Source organism: Rutilus rutilus (genome assembly GCF_951802725.1).
Source record: "Rutilus rutilus genome assembly, chromosome: 6".
In the NCBI taxonomy this organism is placed as follows: Eukaryota; Metazoa; Chordata; class Actinopteri; order Cypriniformes; family Leuciscidae; genus Rutilus; species Rutilus rutilus.
In genome coordinates this window covers 9946460-9964364 of record NC_140214.1, presented here as the reverse complement: position 1 = coordinate 9964364, position 17905 = coordinate 9946460, and the positions used below count along the sequence as shown (strand labels likewise).

General features: G+C 35.1%; 1 protein-coding gene across 1 annotated transcript; it reads left to right on the top strand.

Annotated features, from left to right (window-relative positions):
- Positions 1-7982: 7982 nt before the first annotated feature.
- Positions 7983-17404, top strand: LOC311291478 (prolyl 4-hydroxylase subunit alpha-1-like; the record flags this gene model as incomplete). The annotated part of the gene is made up of 9 exons (XM_084410514.1): positions 7983-8020; positions 10558-10832; positions 10924-11145; positions 11253-11386; positions 11488-11664; positions 15433-15471; positions 15602-15670; positions 15810-15906; positions 17334-17404. 9 exons carry the CDS (start codon positions 7983-7985, stop codon positions 17402-17404), a joined length of 1122 nt encoding a protein of 373 aa, XP_084266640.1.
- Positions 17405-17905: the final 501 nt, after the last annotated feature.

Here is a 17905-nt window from a genome sequence, read left to right as displayed (position 1 = left end):
ACCTATTTCATTTTAACTCTAATGATGTAAAATTGTATTAATTAATAAATCAAATGCCTTTTGACAATTAAGTGCAGATTGTTTTATAGATCTAATTGCACAACTATACGGGAAGACGAAAGACCTTCTGAAGCTCTTCAGTCAGTGTGTTGATGCTGAAAATGTAGAGACTATGAAGAGGTGAAAACATTTATTATTCCCAATATACCATTAAAGATGAACTGAACTGAAATAATCAAAGTTGATAATGTGTTGTTTATGACAATTAAAAGTAAATTACACAAAAAATTTGAATTAAAAATATCAATATAGCTCTTTTTTTAAGCAACACAAAAATTGCGTTAATTCCGATGACGTCACCGGCATGGTAGAACCTGGGAAGGTATATAGGCAGCTGCAGCTGCAGGTCCTATACACAGACGAAAATGAGTCATTTTAATAGCATGGGTATCTGACTACCACCACACGCCCGGCCCGACACATTAACTGTAATTATGAACCCAAGCCCGATTTAAACCTACCATTTTTTTAATACGTGGGCCGTTATAAACAGGGGCGGCGCCAGAGAATTTTTTAACGCAGGTGCTGAGGGGGTGCTAGATATATACAAATAGTATTAATAAATGAGCAAACATAGGCCACTTAATATTTAATAATAAATTATTTTAATTATCACAATTAAAGTATTAATTGTATTCAATTGAACAAGCAACATTCAGCATTCAATCAAATATTCTTATAGATTTATTATTAATAATGATAATTAATAATTATTAATATATTATTATTATATTAATAATAATTATTAATATATACCTAATTATTTCAACATAATATCTCGTTATTTCGTAATATGTAGCCTACCTACATATGTGTGCGTGCAACAAGCAAGATGTGCATTTGTAAATCCGGTGACGCGCATGCATTTATTTATATTAATAAACAGTGTCGGCAGCAAAGATTAAGCTGACGATCGCCATCTCCGTAGTGAACGCCCCTACAGAGAGAAATGCACATCATTACATAATCAGAGAGTAGCCTATTTATTTTCGTTTTGAATTGTTTCGTTTAAAGACATTTCAAGCTTTCTATATTTCTCATGTGTGTAAGGCATACACTGAGTTTCGGTTAAGTTAGGATGAGATGCGCTCCAGTTCACGTACAGTGCAAGACTGCGGTCAAGTGGGCCGCGCGTTGAAAATACACGGTCAAGCCAGCCGCACATTTTTTTTAGTATGAGCGTCTATTTGTGTACTTACGGTATGGGTGCTGGAAGAGCCCAAAATGGATTTTAAGACACATTTTCTGCTATTATCTTATTAGGACACAAATAATTAAATTTCATGATTTTTTTTTTAAAATACGACTTTTAATTGTGTTTAATCTTTATTATTTTAATGTTTGTAGGCCTATGATTTACATTAATTATTACATAATTTATTCATGTTTCATATTAATGTTAATACATCATTCTTTTTTTACATTTTCATGATTTTTTTTTTAGATATGACTTTTATATTTGTTTATTTTTTATTATTTTAATAATTGTAGGCCTATGATTTACATTAATTATTACATAATTTATTCATGTTCATATTAATGTTAATTATTGTACACCATTCATTTTTATTGTCAATTGTAATGTTTAATATATGATACATTAATTATTATACTTTATTAATTTATGTAAATTAAATTTAAATAAAATTATGTAAATAAAATTATTAATGTTAATTATCATACATTAATTGTTTTGCATTCTTATTGTTGATTTTAATGTTTGTATATATAAAGTATTCATTAATTATTATACATCATGTATTAATGTTTGTTTGTTTATTTATTTATTTACTTACATTTTAAAGTAAATGACAAATATGACACAACAGGCTTTTGGTGCCTTTTAATCTGTTAATTCTCATTGAATTGCCTATGAGCTATAAAAACCTGATCTACGAAATATACATTCATACCTGATGTATGAAATATGATACCCAAAACACACACACATGCACACGCGCACACACACTTGTATGTATATGTAGGTTATATATTTGTTTGTTTTGGTGGCTTCGTCAAATATGGTTCTCTCCTGTAATATCTTAATATCATACTATACTGTTTATGTGTATACGCTTTGGACAGAGTTGGGACAGGTTGGGGTGGTTGGTTGTGAGGAAAATGAGATGTTCCATCTCAAGGGGTTATCCTCCAATAAAATGAATTGAAAATGAGACACACACAGAGGCATTTTATATATAAAAGGTCACAATTTTGCCATTTTATTTTACGTTCTAGCACTTACATAATGTCCCATTTTCAAACACTCATATGAGTGACCCTAACTATTACTGTATTTATGTTCAAGTCATTTTACTGTATGGGTTTGGAGAAAAATAAAGGCCAATTCACCACAATCATATATGTGCATTCTAGCACTTGCACCATGTCCTATTTTCAAACACTCATAAAAATATTTTTATTATAGGTTTGCTCATTATTTCATTTGATTCTTGTTCAGAGTGACCCTGACTATTACTGTATTTATTTTCATGTCATTTTACTGTACAGTTTTGGAGAAAAATAAAGGCCAATTCACCCCAATCATCAAAGTGCATTCTAGTACTTACACCATGTCCCATTTTCAAACACTCATAAAAAATGTTCCTTCATAGGTTTGCTCATTCTTTTACTTGATTCCTGTTCAGACTGGCTCTGACTATTACTGTATTTATTTTCATGTCATTTTACTGTATAGTTTTGGAGAAAAGTAAAGGCCAATTCACCCCAATCACCAAAGTGCATTCTAGCGCTTACACCATGTCCCATCTTCAAACACTCATAAAAAGTGTATAGTTTTGGAGAAAAATAAAGGCCAATTCACCCCAATCATCAAAGTGCATTCTAGTACTTACACCATGTCCCATTTTCAAACACTCATGAAAAATGTTCCTTCATAGGTTTGCTCATTCTTTTACTTGATTCCTGTTCAGAGTGACCCTGACTATTACTGTTATCATTTTCATGTCATTTTACTGTATAGTTTTGGAGAAAAGTAAAAACAAACTCACCCCAATCATCAAAGTGCATTCTAGCGCTTACACCATGTCCCATTTTCAAACACTTATAAAAAGTGTTCCTTCATAGGTTTGCTCATTGTTTCATTTGATTCCTGTTCAGAGTGACCCTGACTATTACTGTATTTATTTTCATGTCATTTTACTGTATAGTTTTGGAGAAAAATAAAGGCCAATTCACCCCAATCATCAAAGTGCATTCTAGCGCTTACACCATGTCCCATTTTCAAACACTCATATAAAGTGTTCTTTCATAGGTTTGCTCATTCTTTCACTTGATTCCTTTTCAGAGTGACCCTGACTATTACTGTATTTATTTTCATGTCATTTTACTGTATAGTTTTGGAGAAAAGTAAAGGCCAGTTCACCCCAATCACCAAAGTGTGTTCTAGCACTTACACCATGTCCCATTTTCACACTTATAAAAAGTGATTGTGGTGAGTTTGTTTTTACTTTTCTCCAAAACTATACAGTAACATTATTTGAAAATAAATACAGTAATAGTCAGGGTCACTCTGAACATGAATCAAATGAAAGAATGAGCAAACCTATGAAGGAACACTTTTTATGAGTGTTTTAAAATGGGACATGTTGTAAGTGCTAGAATGCACTTTGGTGATTGGGGTGAATTGGCCTTTACTTTTCTCCAAAACTATACAGTAAACTTATTTGACAATGAATACAGTAATAGTCAGAGTCACTCTGAACAAGAATCAAATGAAATAATGAGCAAACCTATAATAAAAACATTTTTATGAGTGTTTGAAAATAGGACATGGTGCAAGTGCTAGAATGCACATACATGATTGTGGTGAATTGGCCTTTATTTTTCTCCAAACCCATACAGTAAAATGACTTGAACATAAATACAGTAATAGTTAGGGTCACTCATATGAGTGTTTGAAAATGGGACATTATGTAAGTGCTAGAACGTAAAATAAAATGGCAAAATTGTGACCTTTTATATATAAAATGCCTGTGTGTGTGTCTCATTTTCAATTCATTTTATTGGAGGATAACCCCTTGAGATGGAACATCTCATTTTCCTCACAACCAACCACCCCAACCTGTCCCAACTCTGTCCAAAGCGTATACACATAAACAGTATAGTATGATATTAAGATATTACAGGAGAGAACCATATTTGACGAAGCCACCAAAACAAACAAATATATAACCTACATATACATACAAGTGTGTGTGCGCGTGTGCGTGTGTGTGTGTTTTGAGTATCATATTTCATACATCAGGTATGAATGTATATTTTGTAGATCAGGTTTTTATAGCTCATAGGCAATTCAATGAGAATTAACAGAATAAAAGGCACCAAAAGCCTGTTGTGTCATATTTGTCATTTACTTTAAAATGTAAGTAAATAAATAAATAAACAAACAAACATTAATACATGATGTATAACAATTAATGAATGAATACTTTATATATACAAACATTAAAATCAACAATAAGAATGCAAAACAATTAATGTATGATAATTAACATTAATAATTTAATTTACATAATTTTATTTAAATTTAATTTACATAAATTATTAAAGTATAATAATTAATGTATCATATTTTAAACATTAAAATTGACAATAAAAATGAATGGTGTACAATAATTAACATTAATATGAACATGAATAAATTATGTAATAATTAATGTAAATCATAGGCCTACAATTATTAAAATAATAAAAAATAAACAAATATAAAAGTCATATCTTAAAAAAAATCATGAAAATGTAAAAAAAGAATGATGTATTAACATTAATATGAAACATGAATAAATTATGTAATAATTAATGTAATAATTAATGTAAATAATAGGCCTACAAACATTAAAATAATAAAGATTAAACACAATTAAAAGTCGTATTTAAAAAAAAAATCATGAAATTTAATTATTTGTGTCCTAATAAGATGGAAAATAGCAAAAAATGTGTCTTAAAATCAATTTTGGCCTCTTCCAGCACCCATACCGTAAGTACACAAATAGACGCGCATACTAAAAAAATGTGCGGCTGGCTTGACCGTGTATTTTCAACGCGCGGCCCACTTGACCGCAGTCTTCACTCGCTTCAATCCGTTGTGGAGACTCTCTATTCGTTCCAGTGAAATTACAAAACAAAATGCACACAAACGTGTCTCTGCCTGATATACAACCACTGATAAACATAATCGGATTTGATAAAAAAAAAAAAAAAACTATATGAGTACGGATTCGAACCCAGAACCTCTGACACGCTTGGCAAAAGTTCTACCACTGGATCTTAGACTTCATTAAACGACAAATTAAACCAAATGTACTATTTAAATTGAATTGTGTTACCAACGCTTTTTTTTTTTTATTAAATTTGTATTATATTTACAAATTTTTATATTTTTATATTACATTATTAAGCCTGCTCATAGGCTACTTTTTTTTTTTTTTTTTTTTTTAAAGAGACCCCCACAAAGATGAAATCATAATTCGAACCCTGCCTGAGACGATGGACATCAGCTAGCTTCAGGGTGGGTAGGACATTGGAATCTGTTTACAGACCTGCTGTGGTTTTATTAGCAGCTAGTAAACGCATTATTATCGAGACGAGTCATGATTTATACGGTTTATATAGTCGGAGTGGTGGCTAGCTTGTGGAGTTTGACAAAAGTGCTTCCAACGTGTTTACGTTAGCTGCTAGCTCTTTCCCTAGGTTGGATCGTTTGGTATATAGCTTGATTTTGTTACTCAATTTCAATGAATGTGTCTCAGTTTTGTTGAACGCTATAAAGCTATATTGAACACAATATGTTTTGTGTATGTGACAACGTTACATCCAGCCCTTTGCTTAGCTTGCTATCATGATAACAGTTAACATACTTCTCTGTCCTCTGCCTTGACGTGAGCGTTTCAGCGCCCTGTCTCTGCGGTTACATAGATAGCATCGGTGGTGTTAGTACTTGCCATTGGTCTATCGGTCTGCCCTGTACTACAGCCTGAAAAGTTTAACATTGACGGAATGGCCTCAGGTTTAGCCTAACCCTCACCAATGAACCGGTTGTATTGAAAGTACAACTCTCTAAATAGTCTGTCACTAAAAAATGCTCACTACGGACTCGAAATCCAGGGGCTGCATGCAATGGCTGCTCTGCTAGTGTTGGTTAGCAACGGAGTAGCTTACCATTCCAGTGACGTTGCCGAATGTTGAAATCCAACATGGCGGCGCCCGTGTAACAACAACAACATTTTCAACATACCATTTTATCCCTTTTAAAAAATTCTGCCACTTTAAAAATTGTACCAATGAGAATAAATAAAATACATCTGTTATATCACCTTTACTCAAAATTCCAGTTCAGTTCATCTTTAAACTACAAGATCAATGTGTTGTTTTATTAGGGGCCAAGCACTGAAAGTGCGTAGGCACTTATTGAAATCATTGGCGTTCTTATTATCTTATTAGGGGCCAAGCACTGAAAGTGTGTAGGCACCTCTTGAAATTGTTGGCGTTCTTATTATTATTCTTCTTCTGTATGGAAGTCTATGGCAGCCCACAAAACCGCTTGAGGGAAAGTTATGAAATTTGGCACACTGATAGAGGACAGTCTGAACAGTCACCATAGCAGATTTGGAGTCTCTAACTTAATCCCTCTAGCGCAACCACCTGCCCAAATTTTCACTTTCCTCTGATTCCTTAGCTCAAGGTGATTCGAATGCACCCTATGCCGTCATTTTCTGTCATGGAAATATTTCCGCCATTTTGAATTCTCTGAAAAAATTCTCTTTTTCAAACTCCTCCTCACGAAAATTTAACCAGATCATCTTCAGACCATGCCGACAAAAAGTTATGGAATTCAAGTTGATTTATCAAACCGTTCTCGAATACTGCACAAACTAATTTTACGTAGTGCTTGCAAAAACAGACTTAAAGTCCGCGTGAACCGGAAGTTGCAAACAACTTTTCTCCAGTGTTGTGACTTATTTCCCAGTGAAAAGGAATATTGAACAGAGGGCAGGGTTTTACTCTAGCGCTCCTCCTCTCCATCTCTGCTCATAGCAGACTAACGGTTTGAGGGGAGTGGTTAAGCGTTTCCCAAACCAAGCCGTCAAACCTACGTCATCAGGGAAGGTCCTCCAATGCAGAGGGGAGGGGCATTTTCAGATTTTGATTAAAGATTACGAAGCCAAACATTTTTTTTGTGTGGAATGACTTGCATGGATGAATTGTTCACCACAAAACGATCAATTTAGGCAAACAAAGTAAATATGGTCAATTTTGATTTCATGTGGACTTTAAGGCTGTATATCCGCAACGCTATATCGTATTCAGACCAAACTTGGTACATGTCATCAGAAGCATGACCTGAGGCGACATGCTGTGTTTCGGTGCAGCGCCACCAACTGGTCCGGAGATATGAAAAATGGCTATTTTTGCTTATAACTTATGCACTGCAAAAAATGCTTTTCTTACTTAGTTTTTTTTGTCTTGTTTCCAGTCCAAATATCTAAAAATTCTTAAATCAAGATGCATTAAATGCCATAAGATATTATGTCTTGTTTTCTGGGGAAATAAATCAAAATTAGCGGGTTAATTAAGTGAGTTTTTGCTTAAAACAAGCAACATTTTTCACTTAATTTCGACTTATTTCAGAAAACAAGACATAATATCTTATGGCATTTTTCTACTTTAGTAAATGCATCTTAATTTAAGAATTTTTTGATATTTGGACTGGAAACTAAACAAAAATACTTTTTTGTATTTAAAAAAAAAAAAAAAAAATTTGCAGTGTGAACGATTTGTCCAAAAATCATATAAGTGGTCTCGTTAGATTCAGTCGATGATATCCAATTTTTCCAAATCGACACCTAGTCGGCAATTTCTGTATTTTATCAACGCATGAACATATCATTACGAAACTCAGTATGGGTCATCAGTATGATGCCCTGAAGGAGCCTGAGAAGTTTCGACCAGCACCAGACCAGCGCTACCTAGTGGTAAAATTAAATGTTCAAATGCTTATAACTCTGGGTGTGGCTGACTGATTTTCACAGGAGTCATCTTGTTAGATTCCTGAATCCTTGGCAAGTTCAACGATATCAAACATGTTAGTTTTCGCCTTATGGTTTGTGTAGCGTTGTGATTTAGGACTTAAAAACCATTTGCCAATATCTTCGAAACCGTTAGACCGATCGAGATGAAACCAGTTCACCATCAGAAGTTTGGAAACATAGGTCATTGGCTAGATGCTAATGCCAAACAGCACCATGCCCTGAAGGTACTAAAAGAAATTGAGACAGTGCCACCTTTTGGTTAAAAGTTATAATTGAATTTCCAGAAACGCTAATAACTTTTGAATAAATTTGCCTATTGTAATGGTCTTAATAGATACCTTGGGTTATGCCGGAAACATAGATACCAATTTTGCCATGGTCAGCCAAACTTCCTGTCCGCCATCTTTATTTTCTTTTAACACCTACTTTTTCAAAATTCTCCTAGACCGTTTTTCCAATTTTCACCAAAATCAAATCGTATCATCTCCAGATCATGCTGAGTAAAATCTATGGATTTCGTGTTGATAGACAAAACCGTTTTCATATACCGCAGCAGCAAATTTGGGCTTTATATCTGCAATGCCTTGACATATTGACACCAAACTTTGTATGTGTCATTGTCACTTCACTCTGACCACATCACATCGATTTCTTAACTGCGCCACCTATTGATCGAAAGTGATAATCCATTAAATCATATTTTTAGTTGCTGTATATATTATTATTCAGCTATTTTGCCTAAAATCATCTTAAAATGTCTTTAATTGCTCCTTGCTGCAGTTGGGCTGACATTCCCTGCCATGTTGGCATCTCTTATCGTCTTCTTGCGTTTGGCCGCGATAATTGCTGCTTGTAGCTATATTTCTTCCGTTTCTTCTTCTTCTTCCGCTCTGAAATTTGGCACAGTGATAGAGGGCAAATTTGGAGTCTCTAACTCAATCCCTCTAGTGCCACCAACTGTCCAAATTTTCACTCATGTTAATGCTAATAACTTTTGAACCATAAGGGCTAGAAACAAAATTTGATTCCTTAGCTCAAGCTGATTCGATTGCATCCTATCACGTCATTTCCCGTCATGACAATCTGTCCGGCATTTTAAATTCTCTGAAAAAAATACTTTTTCGAACTACTCTTAGGCCGTTGCTCCGATTTTCACGAAAATTGAACCAGAACATCTTCAGACCATGCAGACAAAAAGTTATGAAATTCATGTTTATTCGTCAAATCGTTCTAGAATACCGCACATACTTATTTTACGTAGAGCGTGCGAAAACAGAAGTAAGGCTATATCTCCACAATGCTTTTATCGTATGACATGTACGGTTTGGTGCCTTTTTTTTTTTTGCTTACAACTTCTGAACGGTTTGTCCTAAAATCATTAAAGTGTTCTTGTTAGATTAAGGGCATGCCGAGTCGACTAATATCCAATTTTTCCATATCGACCATTTTAGTGCCGGTCATTTTGAATTTTGTACCAAAATGCTGTATTTAATATCTTCGAAACCGTTCGAGCCGACCGATCGAGACGAAACCACCGTCAGGAGTTTGGAAACATTGGTTGTTGGCTATACGCTAATGCTCAAATGTCAAAATATTAATAGTAAGTGGCAAGAAAATGCAAATAAAGTCAGGTGTGGGTCATTTTTTATGTTTTTATACATATAAATGTCTCCAAAACGAAATGAAATATTTTTACAAAATTTGACACACATGTATGGGCTCACTCTTAGGACACACACAAAAAAAAATAGTAGGATTGTGCCTCTTGTTGGCGCTATAATAGAACAAAACATGAAATTGCCATTGACGTCAATACAGTATTGTGATATAAAATGCTATACTTTATGAACACATTAGAATATTGTTACGAAACTCTGTATGAGTCATTGGCACCATGCCTTGAAGGTACTAAAAAGTTTTGGGGCAGCACCACCTTGTGGTAAAAAAGTTATAACAAAATTTCCAAAAATGCTAATTACTGTTGAATAAATTTGCCTATTGTAATGACACCGGTCTTAATATATTCCTTGGGTTATGCCAATTTTGCCATAGTCAGCCAAACTTCCTGTCCGCCATGTTTATTTTCTTTTAAAACCTACTTTTTCAAACTTCTCCTAGACCGTTCATCCGATTTTCACCAAAATCGAATCGTATCATCTTTAGACCGTGCCGATAAAATTTTGTGGATTTCGTGTCGATAGACAAAACCGTTTTCATATACCGCAGCAACAAAGTTGAGGCATGATGCCAAAATGACTATTCAGGCTTTATCTCTGCAATGCCTTGACATATTGTCACCAAACTTTGTATGTGTTATTGTCACTTCACTCTGACCACACTACATACATTTCGTAATTGTGCCACCTATTGGTCGAAAGTGATAAACCGTTAAATCATATTATTAGTGACTGTATATTTGACTATTCAGTATTCTGTCTTCATCCAGTGTTCTTCCGAATCTTCTGCTTTCATACTCCGACTCTGAGAACCCAGAGGAAGCTGTGAGAGACCCTGTGGCAGCTTACAGACTCCTCAGACAAATGAGAAATGATTTAATCTATATTGAAAAACACATTCAGCTTTATCAGTGTGAAGAGTATCAGAATGAGTTGGATGCAATGATCCTAGAGATCCCACAGCTGGAGGACTTGGATGGTGCCGCTTCAGGACTGATCAGACTCCAAGAGATCTACAAACTCCACCCAGAAGACATCACAAAGGGTAAACTGTCCTGCAGTTTTGCACCAATGCAGTTTCACTGAGAGTTTCACTTTTTCCAATCTGATTTATGCTTTCATTTCACATTTCACAGAAATGTCTTTAAATGCAGATGAAGCTTTAGATGTAGGGTTGGTCGCTTATGACGAGGACAAATTCCAGCATGCCTTTCTCTGGTTTCTGTACAGTCTGGACAGATTAACAGAATACTCAACCACTACTGAGGAAGAGTTGCTCCGTTTTCTTAGTCACTCAGCCCATCATTTTGGCAGCCTGTCTGTGGCAATATATTTCAGCCAACATCTTCTAAATCTGGGTGAGGTCATGGTGACATGAAGTTTAATACTAATATTTTTATATGTGAGTATGGCAGACAATTTTGCTAAATTGTTGTGATTCAAGTCATAAACATCTTTGCCTCAGATCCAAGTAATGATGAAGCCAGAGTTCAGCTGAACAGACTCCTTCACTTACAGAGCAACCCTGACATAATATTTACACTGAACACGGAGTCAAGTAACTATGAGGCACTGTGCAGAGGAGAGGTTGACGAGAGGGCAAGTGCTAAAATTTACATCATTATTTGACATGAAATTACAAACAGTCATTGTGAATCTTTGTATGTTGATTTGAAGTTTATTATATTTAATCAAATCAGATCTCCAAGAGGCAGAGGGCGCTGTCCTGTAGGTACAGCACAGGTGGAGGAAACCCCAGACTGATGTATGCACCAGTGAAAGAGGAAGTGGAGTGGGATGAGCCTCGCATTATCAGATATCATGACATTATATCAGACAGAGAGATAGAGATCCTGAAGAATATCTCCAGACCTCAAGTGAATATCTAACACAAACACACATGTTTGGTTTCCATATTTTATGGGGACTTTGTAAAGACATAATGATTTTTATACTGCACAAACCAGTGGCGGCTGCTGGTCTTTCAAAGAGGGGAAGCTCATTTTCGGCCTACATCATACAAATTATTCATTTATTTATACGTAAATTCTACATTCCTTTTCAAAAAAATGCTCTGTGAAAAATGAATGTAATAATATTATAAAGGTATAAATAATAATATAATAAAGTATAATAATAATGCTACTAATAATAAGATATTTTTTTAATTATTTTAATAATTATCTTTGAATTATTACTAATAATAATAATATAAAAAATATAATAAAGGTATAAATGTATATTTCTGTGAAATGTATTATAAAAATTGGCTAGCAATTTCGACAAGCAAATATCAAGAAATAGGTTGCAGCAGTTTGTCTTTGATAAATCCGCGATGTGACTGAGCTCGAACAGCTTCAACATCAGCGACTTTTTATTGTATGAAATCGCTGTCAGTCAAAAGGAGACGCAGCCTTTCGACAGACCCTCCAATCATCACGCGGAAGCCCGGAGTCCAGGCCAGCCCACTCCTCATTCACCCCCAGAGAAGCTGAGCTTCCATGAGGGGGACATAATCGCAGCATTTATCCAATGACCATCTAGTTTCGAAGCGCTGAAAAAAACTGTTCGAAGCAGCCCATTGAAGTCAAATGCACTGACGCTACGGGAATGTATGAGAAGGAAATCGAGTAAGCCGACCCTCTGTATGTAACTGATTCTGAACGAACTCGTCTTTGAGACGAACGTTTTCTAACGCATTTTAGTCAATAAAATGTTAATACAATAGTAGCCTACATATTTGACCATTCATTTTTTGACATTATAGGGGAAGCCGAGCATTCCCTTGCAGTCTTAAAGAAATCGCCACTGGCACAAACTGTATATTCTATCCCCCTATCCCTATACCTGATGCGTAAACCTTAAAGGGATAGTTCACTTTGAAATAAAATTTTGGTATGTTTTAGCTTACCTCAAGGGCATCCAAGATGTAGGTGTCTTTTTTTCCGCAGTAGTTTCAATTTTGATATTTTTAGGTCAAACCGTTCATGTCTGTCAGTCATATAATGCAGGTCGATGGTCACTGTCTCAAAACACAAGCACAGAGTCCAAATTAAAACAATTCCCCATCGTCCAAATTAAACAATTCCCCATCGTAAGTACACATTGATGGCCTAAGACACGAAACGAGCGGTTTGTGTGAGAAAACGAACAGTATTTATATCGTTGTTATCTCTTGAAAACAGCACACGTCCAAATGATCTGAGGCGCGGGTGGGTATAGATATATAAATAGATGTCGCCTTGGCTACTGCAGTTCATTGGAACGAAACCGTAGCCAAGCGACATCTAGTGTATACATCTATACCCGCCCGCGGGCGGGTATAGATGTATACACTAGATATCGCCTTCGCTACTGCAGTTCATTGGAACGAAACCGTAGCCAAGGCGACAACTATGTATATATCTATACCCGCCCGCGCCGTCAGATCATTTGGACGTGTGCTGTTTTCAAGAGATAACAACGATATAAATACTGTTCGTTTTCTCACACAAACCGCTCGTTTCGTGTCTTAGGCCATCAATGTGTACTTATGATGGGGAATTGTTTAATTTGGACGATGGGGAATTGTTTTAATTTGGACTCTGTGCTTGTGTTTTGAGACAGTGACCATCGACCTGCATTATATGACTGACAGACAAGAACGGTTTGACCTAAAAATATCAAAATTGAAACTACTGCGGAAACAAAGACACCTACATTTTGGATGCCCTTGAGGTAAGCTAAAACATATCAAAAATTTATTTCAAAGTGAACTATCCCTTTAAGAGAAATCTTAAACTATGGATTGAATAGAATAAAATCAGTCTTATCATTTCTGACCAGTCTTGAATGAAAGTCAAATGTCAAAGTTTGTACACTGAAACTTAAAATTTACAAATTTAAACCTTGGTTGTAGAGAATTGTGTGCTTCATGTGAGGTCCATTTAAAAATGATTCATTGAGGTCTGTGTGGAAGAACTTGGCTGATCTATAGAAAGCCCAGATTTGAATCCCACTGAACACATTTGAGATAAATTGGAGTCCTAAGTGCCTCATCATCCAAAATCAGAGCCAATGATTTTGAAACCAAATGCTCAGAAAGCAAACATAATTGTGGTGTTTGGGTGTTCACATACTTTTAGCCATATACATAAATGTATACTTTGACAGTTCATTCCTGTTTGTTGCCTACAGCTTTCTAGATCGGAGATTTATGAAGATGGAGAAGGTAGAGTCTCAGTTTACCGTGTTTCTCAAAGGTATAATAAATATTTATTAAAATCACCTCATTTATGGCATAGTTCACCCAAAAATGTAAATTCTGTCATAACCTTACATTATGTTTGGTAAATAATTTTTTTAATACAAAAAAAATTCCTGGTGTACTATTCCTTTAATATGAGAGTAGTAGTATTTGGCATAATAATAAACCATTTTGGTCACACACAAAGAAAAATCATCACGATATTTTCAGTGTTTTTCTATGCAATAACCCTGTGGAAGCTGGTGTCAGTCAGAGGATTGCAGATGTTACGGGACTCTCCATGGAAACAGCTGAACTACTGCTTGTATGTCACAGTAAGAAAGAAAGCATATGATCATGATTCATGCACAGGTTGCATATTTTCTTTAATGCCAGCTATGCCTTGCAGTAAACATGGACATTGCACTTTGTCTAACTAAATAATAAAGCAAATAAAGAAACCCCATTCTTTGCAGAGAACACTGGTCTGCTCTGCTTTTCAGTATCTCTGGCCAAGGAATGGCATACAGTATAAGCTTTGGGAGCTTATAGTATATCAGTATATTTCCATTTCAATAGCGATTCATAAGTGATGCAATCATTTTCCAGGTTCAGAATTATGGGATTGGTGGAAGATATGAACCGCATATTGATGCATTGGTAAGTTCACTGTACAGACATGTCATCAATAAACCTACACAGAATTTGCCATTGGTTCCCTCAGGAATTTCGAATGGCCTTTGGTTGTTTTGGATTTAGTAGTAATAAATTAATTAAATTAATTAAATGATTCACTTAAAATTAATAAAAATAAACAAAAATAAATTGAATTGCCATAATATGGAAGTAAAATAATGCCATATGTTTTTGAAACAAAAAGCTTGTTGAATTGCACTATTTGAAAAAAATATGCATTGCATTAACTGTGCTTGCATTTTAATGCATTGTATTTTTAGGGCTTGCATTTTTATTGGCTGAAATTCAACATGGTTGTATATTTAGGCTGTGAATATCTAAATTCAAAACATTTCACATTTGCATAAAGTTAGCTTGACACTGGATGTTCGATATTTGCTAATAGGGACCATCTCTAAAGTTATACATACGACATGGGTATACACATTTCTAACTTCAATAGCATCTGAAGAGAATTGCACTCATAAAATCAACTGCAAAAATAGCAATATTTACACATGATTTGACAGTTTATTTTATTAAAAATCTAAAAGGTGTGCATCATGCCTGACACCTACACAAACACTTTACAGTTGGTTTTATGAACCAATGAACCAATGGCTCGAAAAAGCTTGCAGGCTTTAATAGCACAAATGTAAGCTCTGTATTCTGCATCATTGAGAGCTGATAACATGTTGACCAGTCAAATAATTTCAAACTAACTGAAGAATATTTGACCTCACAGGAGGAGGAGAATGACAGGATTGCTACATTCCTAATTTATGTAAGTTGACAGTCTAAGTGCAGCTATTAGAAAAACAATTTGCCTTAATGGCATTAAAGAGTATTTCTATTATAGCTATTATATTAATATTACCTGTGTAAATATCCATATAAATGTTTTGTTGCTGTAGATGAGTGATGTGGAGATAGGGGGCGCCACTGTGTTCCCTAAAGTTGGAGTTGCAGTGCATCCGAAAAGGGTAAACCCTCAATTCTGTGATTTATACAAGGATATTTTAAGTACTAATTATATATATATATATATATATATATATATATATATATATATATATAGTAGAATAGTAGAATAATTTCAGCATCCTCTCTCTGCTCTTGCAGGGTTCAGCCGTGTTTTGGTACAATCTCCACAGAAATGGTGACGTGAATTGGAATACACAGCATGCTGGATGCCCTGTGTTAGTGGGTAACAAATGGGGTAAGTTGTTAAATAAATAGGTAGATAAATCTGAAATATCACTGGCTGCTTTGATGACATTATTTTGGAACTTTTGTTGTGTATCCTATCCTTATATCAGGGGCGTAATTTGTGGGGGGGTTGGGGGGGGAGATAACCCCCCCAATATTTAAATCTATGCATTACAACCCCCCCAATATTTATACCATGATCACATGAAAAATATGCAGACCCAAACTTCAACCCCCCCCCCAATGTTCAAACCAAATCTACGCCCTTGCCTTATATTATGTATAAATAAATATTAAAGGTGCTGTATGTAACTTTTCTACTAAAATGAATCCTTTTTTTTATTGCCTGTGTGTGAAGGGGTTGTAATCTCACATTAAAATGATCTACTTTGCGGGTTTTGCTATTACCTCGGAAAGCAAGTATTCTTATTTTTATGTGAAGGTGCCAGGTCGGATTTACCGCGAAATCCAGTGACGTGGCTCCCGAGCCTCTTGTCTAGCCTACTGACTTTGCACTCAACAGCGAGGACACTGCAACTGTGACTTATGACTTATGCAACTTATGACATGTCTGATAACACTAAGAAACGACCTGCTCCCAGCACAACACAGACTCCAACACAAACTCCACATATTGAAAAAAAAAAAAAAAAGTTTTTTTTCTGCTGAAGCTCGTAAGGCCAGACGTGATTCGCATGAACTTCGGGTGAAAAAACACGGCTCAACATCGGCAGGGCATTTGAATCATGGAAAAACCTAATCTACAAACCTAGAATGTACATTTCCTGAAGAAAATGTGAAGTGCTGCTTGCAGTGGCAAAATTCGGCACGATTGATAGGGTTCCATACTTATCATGGTACGAGCATGGAGCATTAGTTCAACATCAAGCTGATAAAAGTAGCCTATTATTGTAATGTTGCAGTGGGAGTTTACCTTAGTTTCAAGCATGTTGTGTGATGCTTTCTCCGGTGTGTTGCGTCTTGGTACCGCTCGGTACCCACAGTGCTCGCTCATAAATTCGAGCACGCGCTTGTAAACTTATTGGTTGCAATCTGAAACATCACCGCTAGAGGTCACTGAAAACTACATACAGCACCTTTAATATATCTAAAATTAATTTCAGATTCATAAGACATTCTATACTGTATGTAGCTTTATCAAAATACTAATTATTTTAAACTAAGTGTCTTATTCGTGACAGATTTTATTGTCCTTTTTTATATTCTATAGTGTTCTTAAACCAAACATTCACACCATATGGGGTGTTTTACATGTTTTTTTTGTTGTTGTTTTTTTTAATGGCAGTTGTTGTGTTTGAGGAGAAAAACAATTTAGTCATGAATAATTTGAAGGAAAAAAAGCGGACAGTTGAAAGCTAAAGGTTTACGATCATTACGTTTATTTTTCTTACTGTTTATTTATTTTATTTTTTTCAGTTGCTAACAAATGGATCCATGAGTTTGGACAGGAATTCAGGAGCCCCTGTTCTTTGTCAGAGCGGGAGTGAAAGACTCTACAGGGCCTGAAGTCATAAGATATATTGTGTCCGTACTATATATATTTTAACACGACTACAGAGAAAGTATATTTATTATGTATCCGTAATGTAGGCAGGATCTGTAACACAGATTTGTCTGTATCTGTAACACAGGATTGTTTGTATAAATTTCTTTCTTTATTTATTTTATTACCTACACATGCCTATTTTAGTTTACTTGTATTATATAAGTTTTATTATTGAATTGAGTTTACATTGGGCAGCTCAGCTGCATCTTCCGAATTCTGGTTGGCAGTTGAGAGAGTGGAGTTGCCGTGACGATTGTGGTGCATCCTCAGACAACAAAGAGGACCTTTAAGCAACCACTAACTATTGTCTCTCTCTCTCTCATTTACTGTTAAGGTTAGCTATTAAATTCATTAATTTTCATATCAAATGTTTATTTACATGTTTTAATGTCATATATATCATATACATACATGCTTCTGTCATAAAGAAGTCCATTCGTGT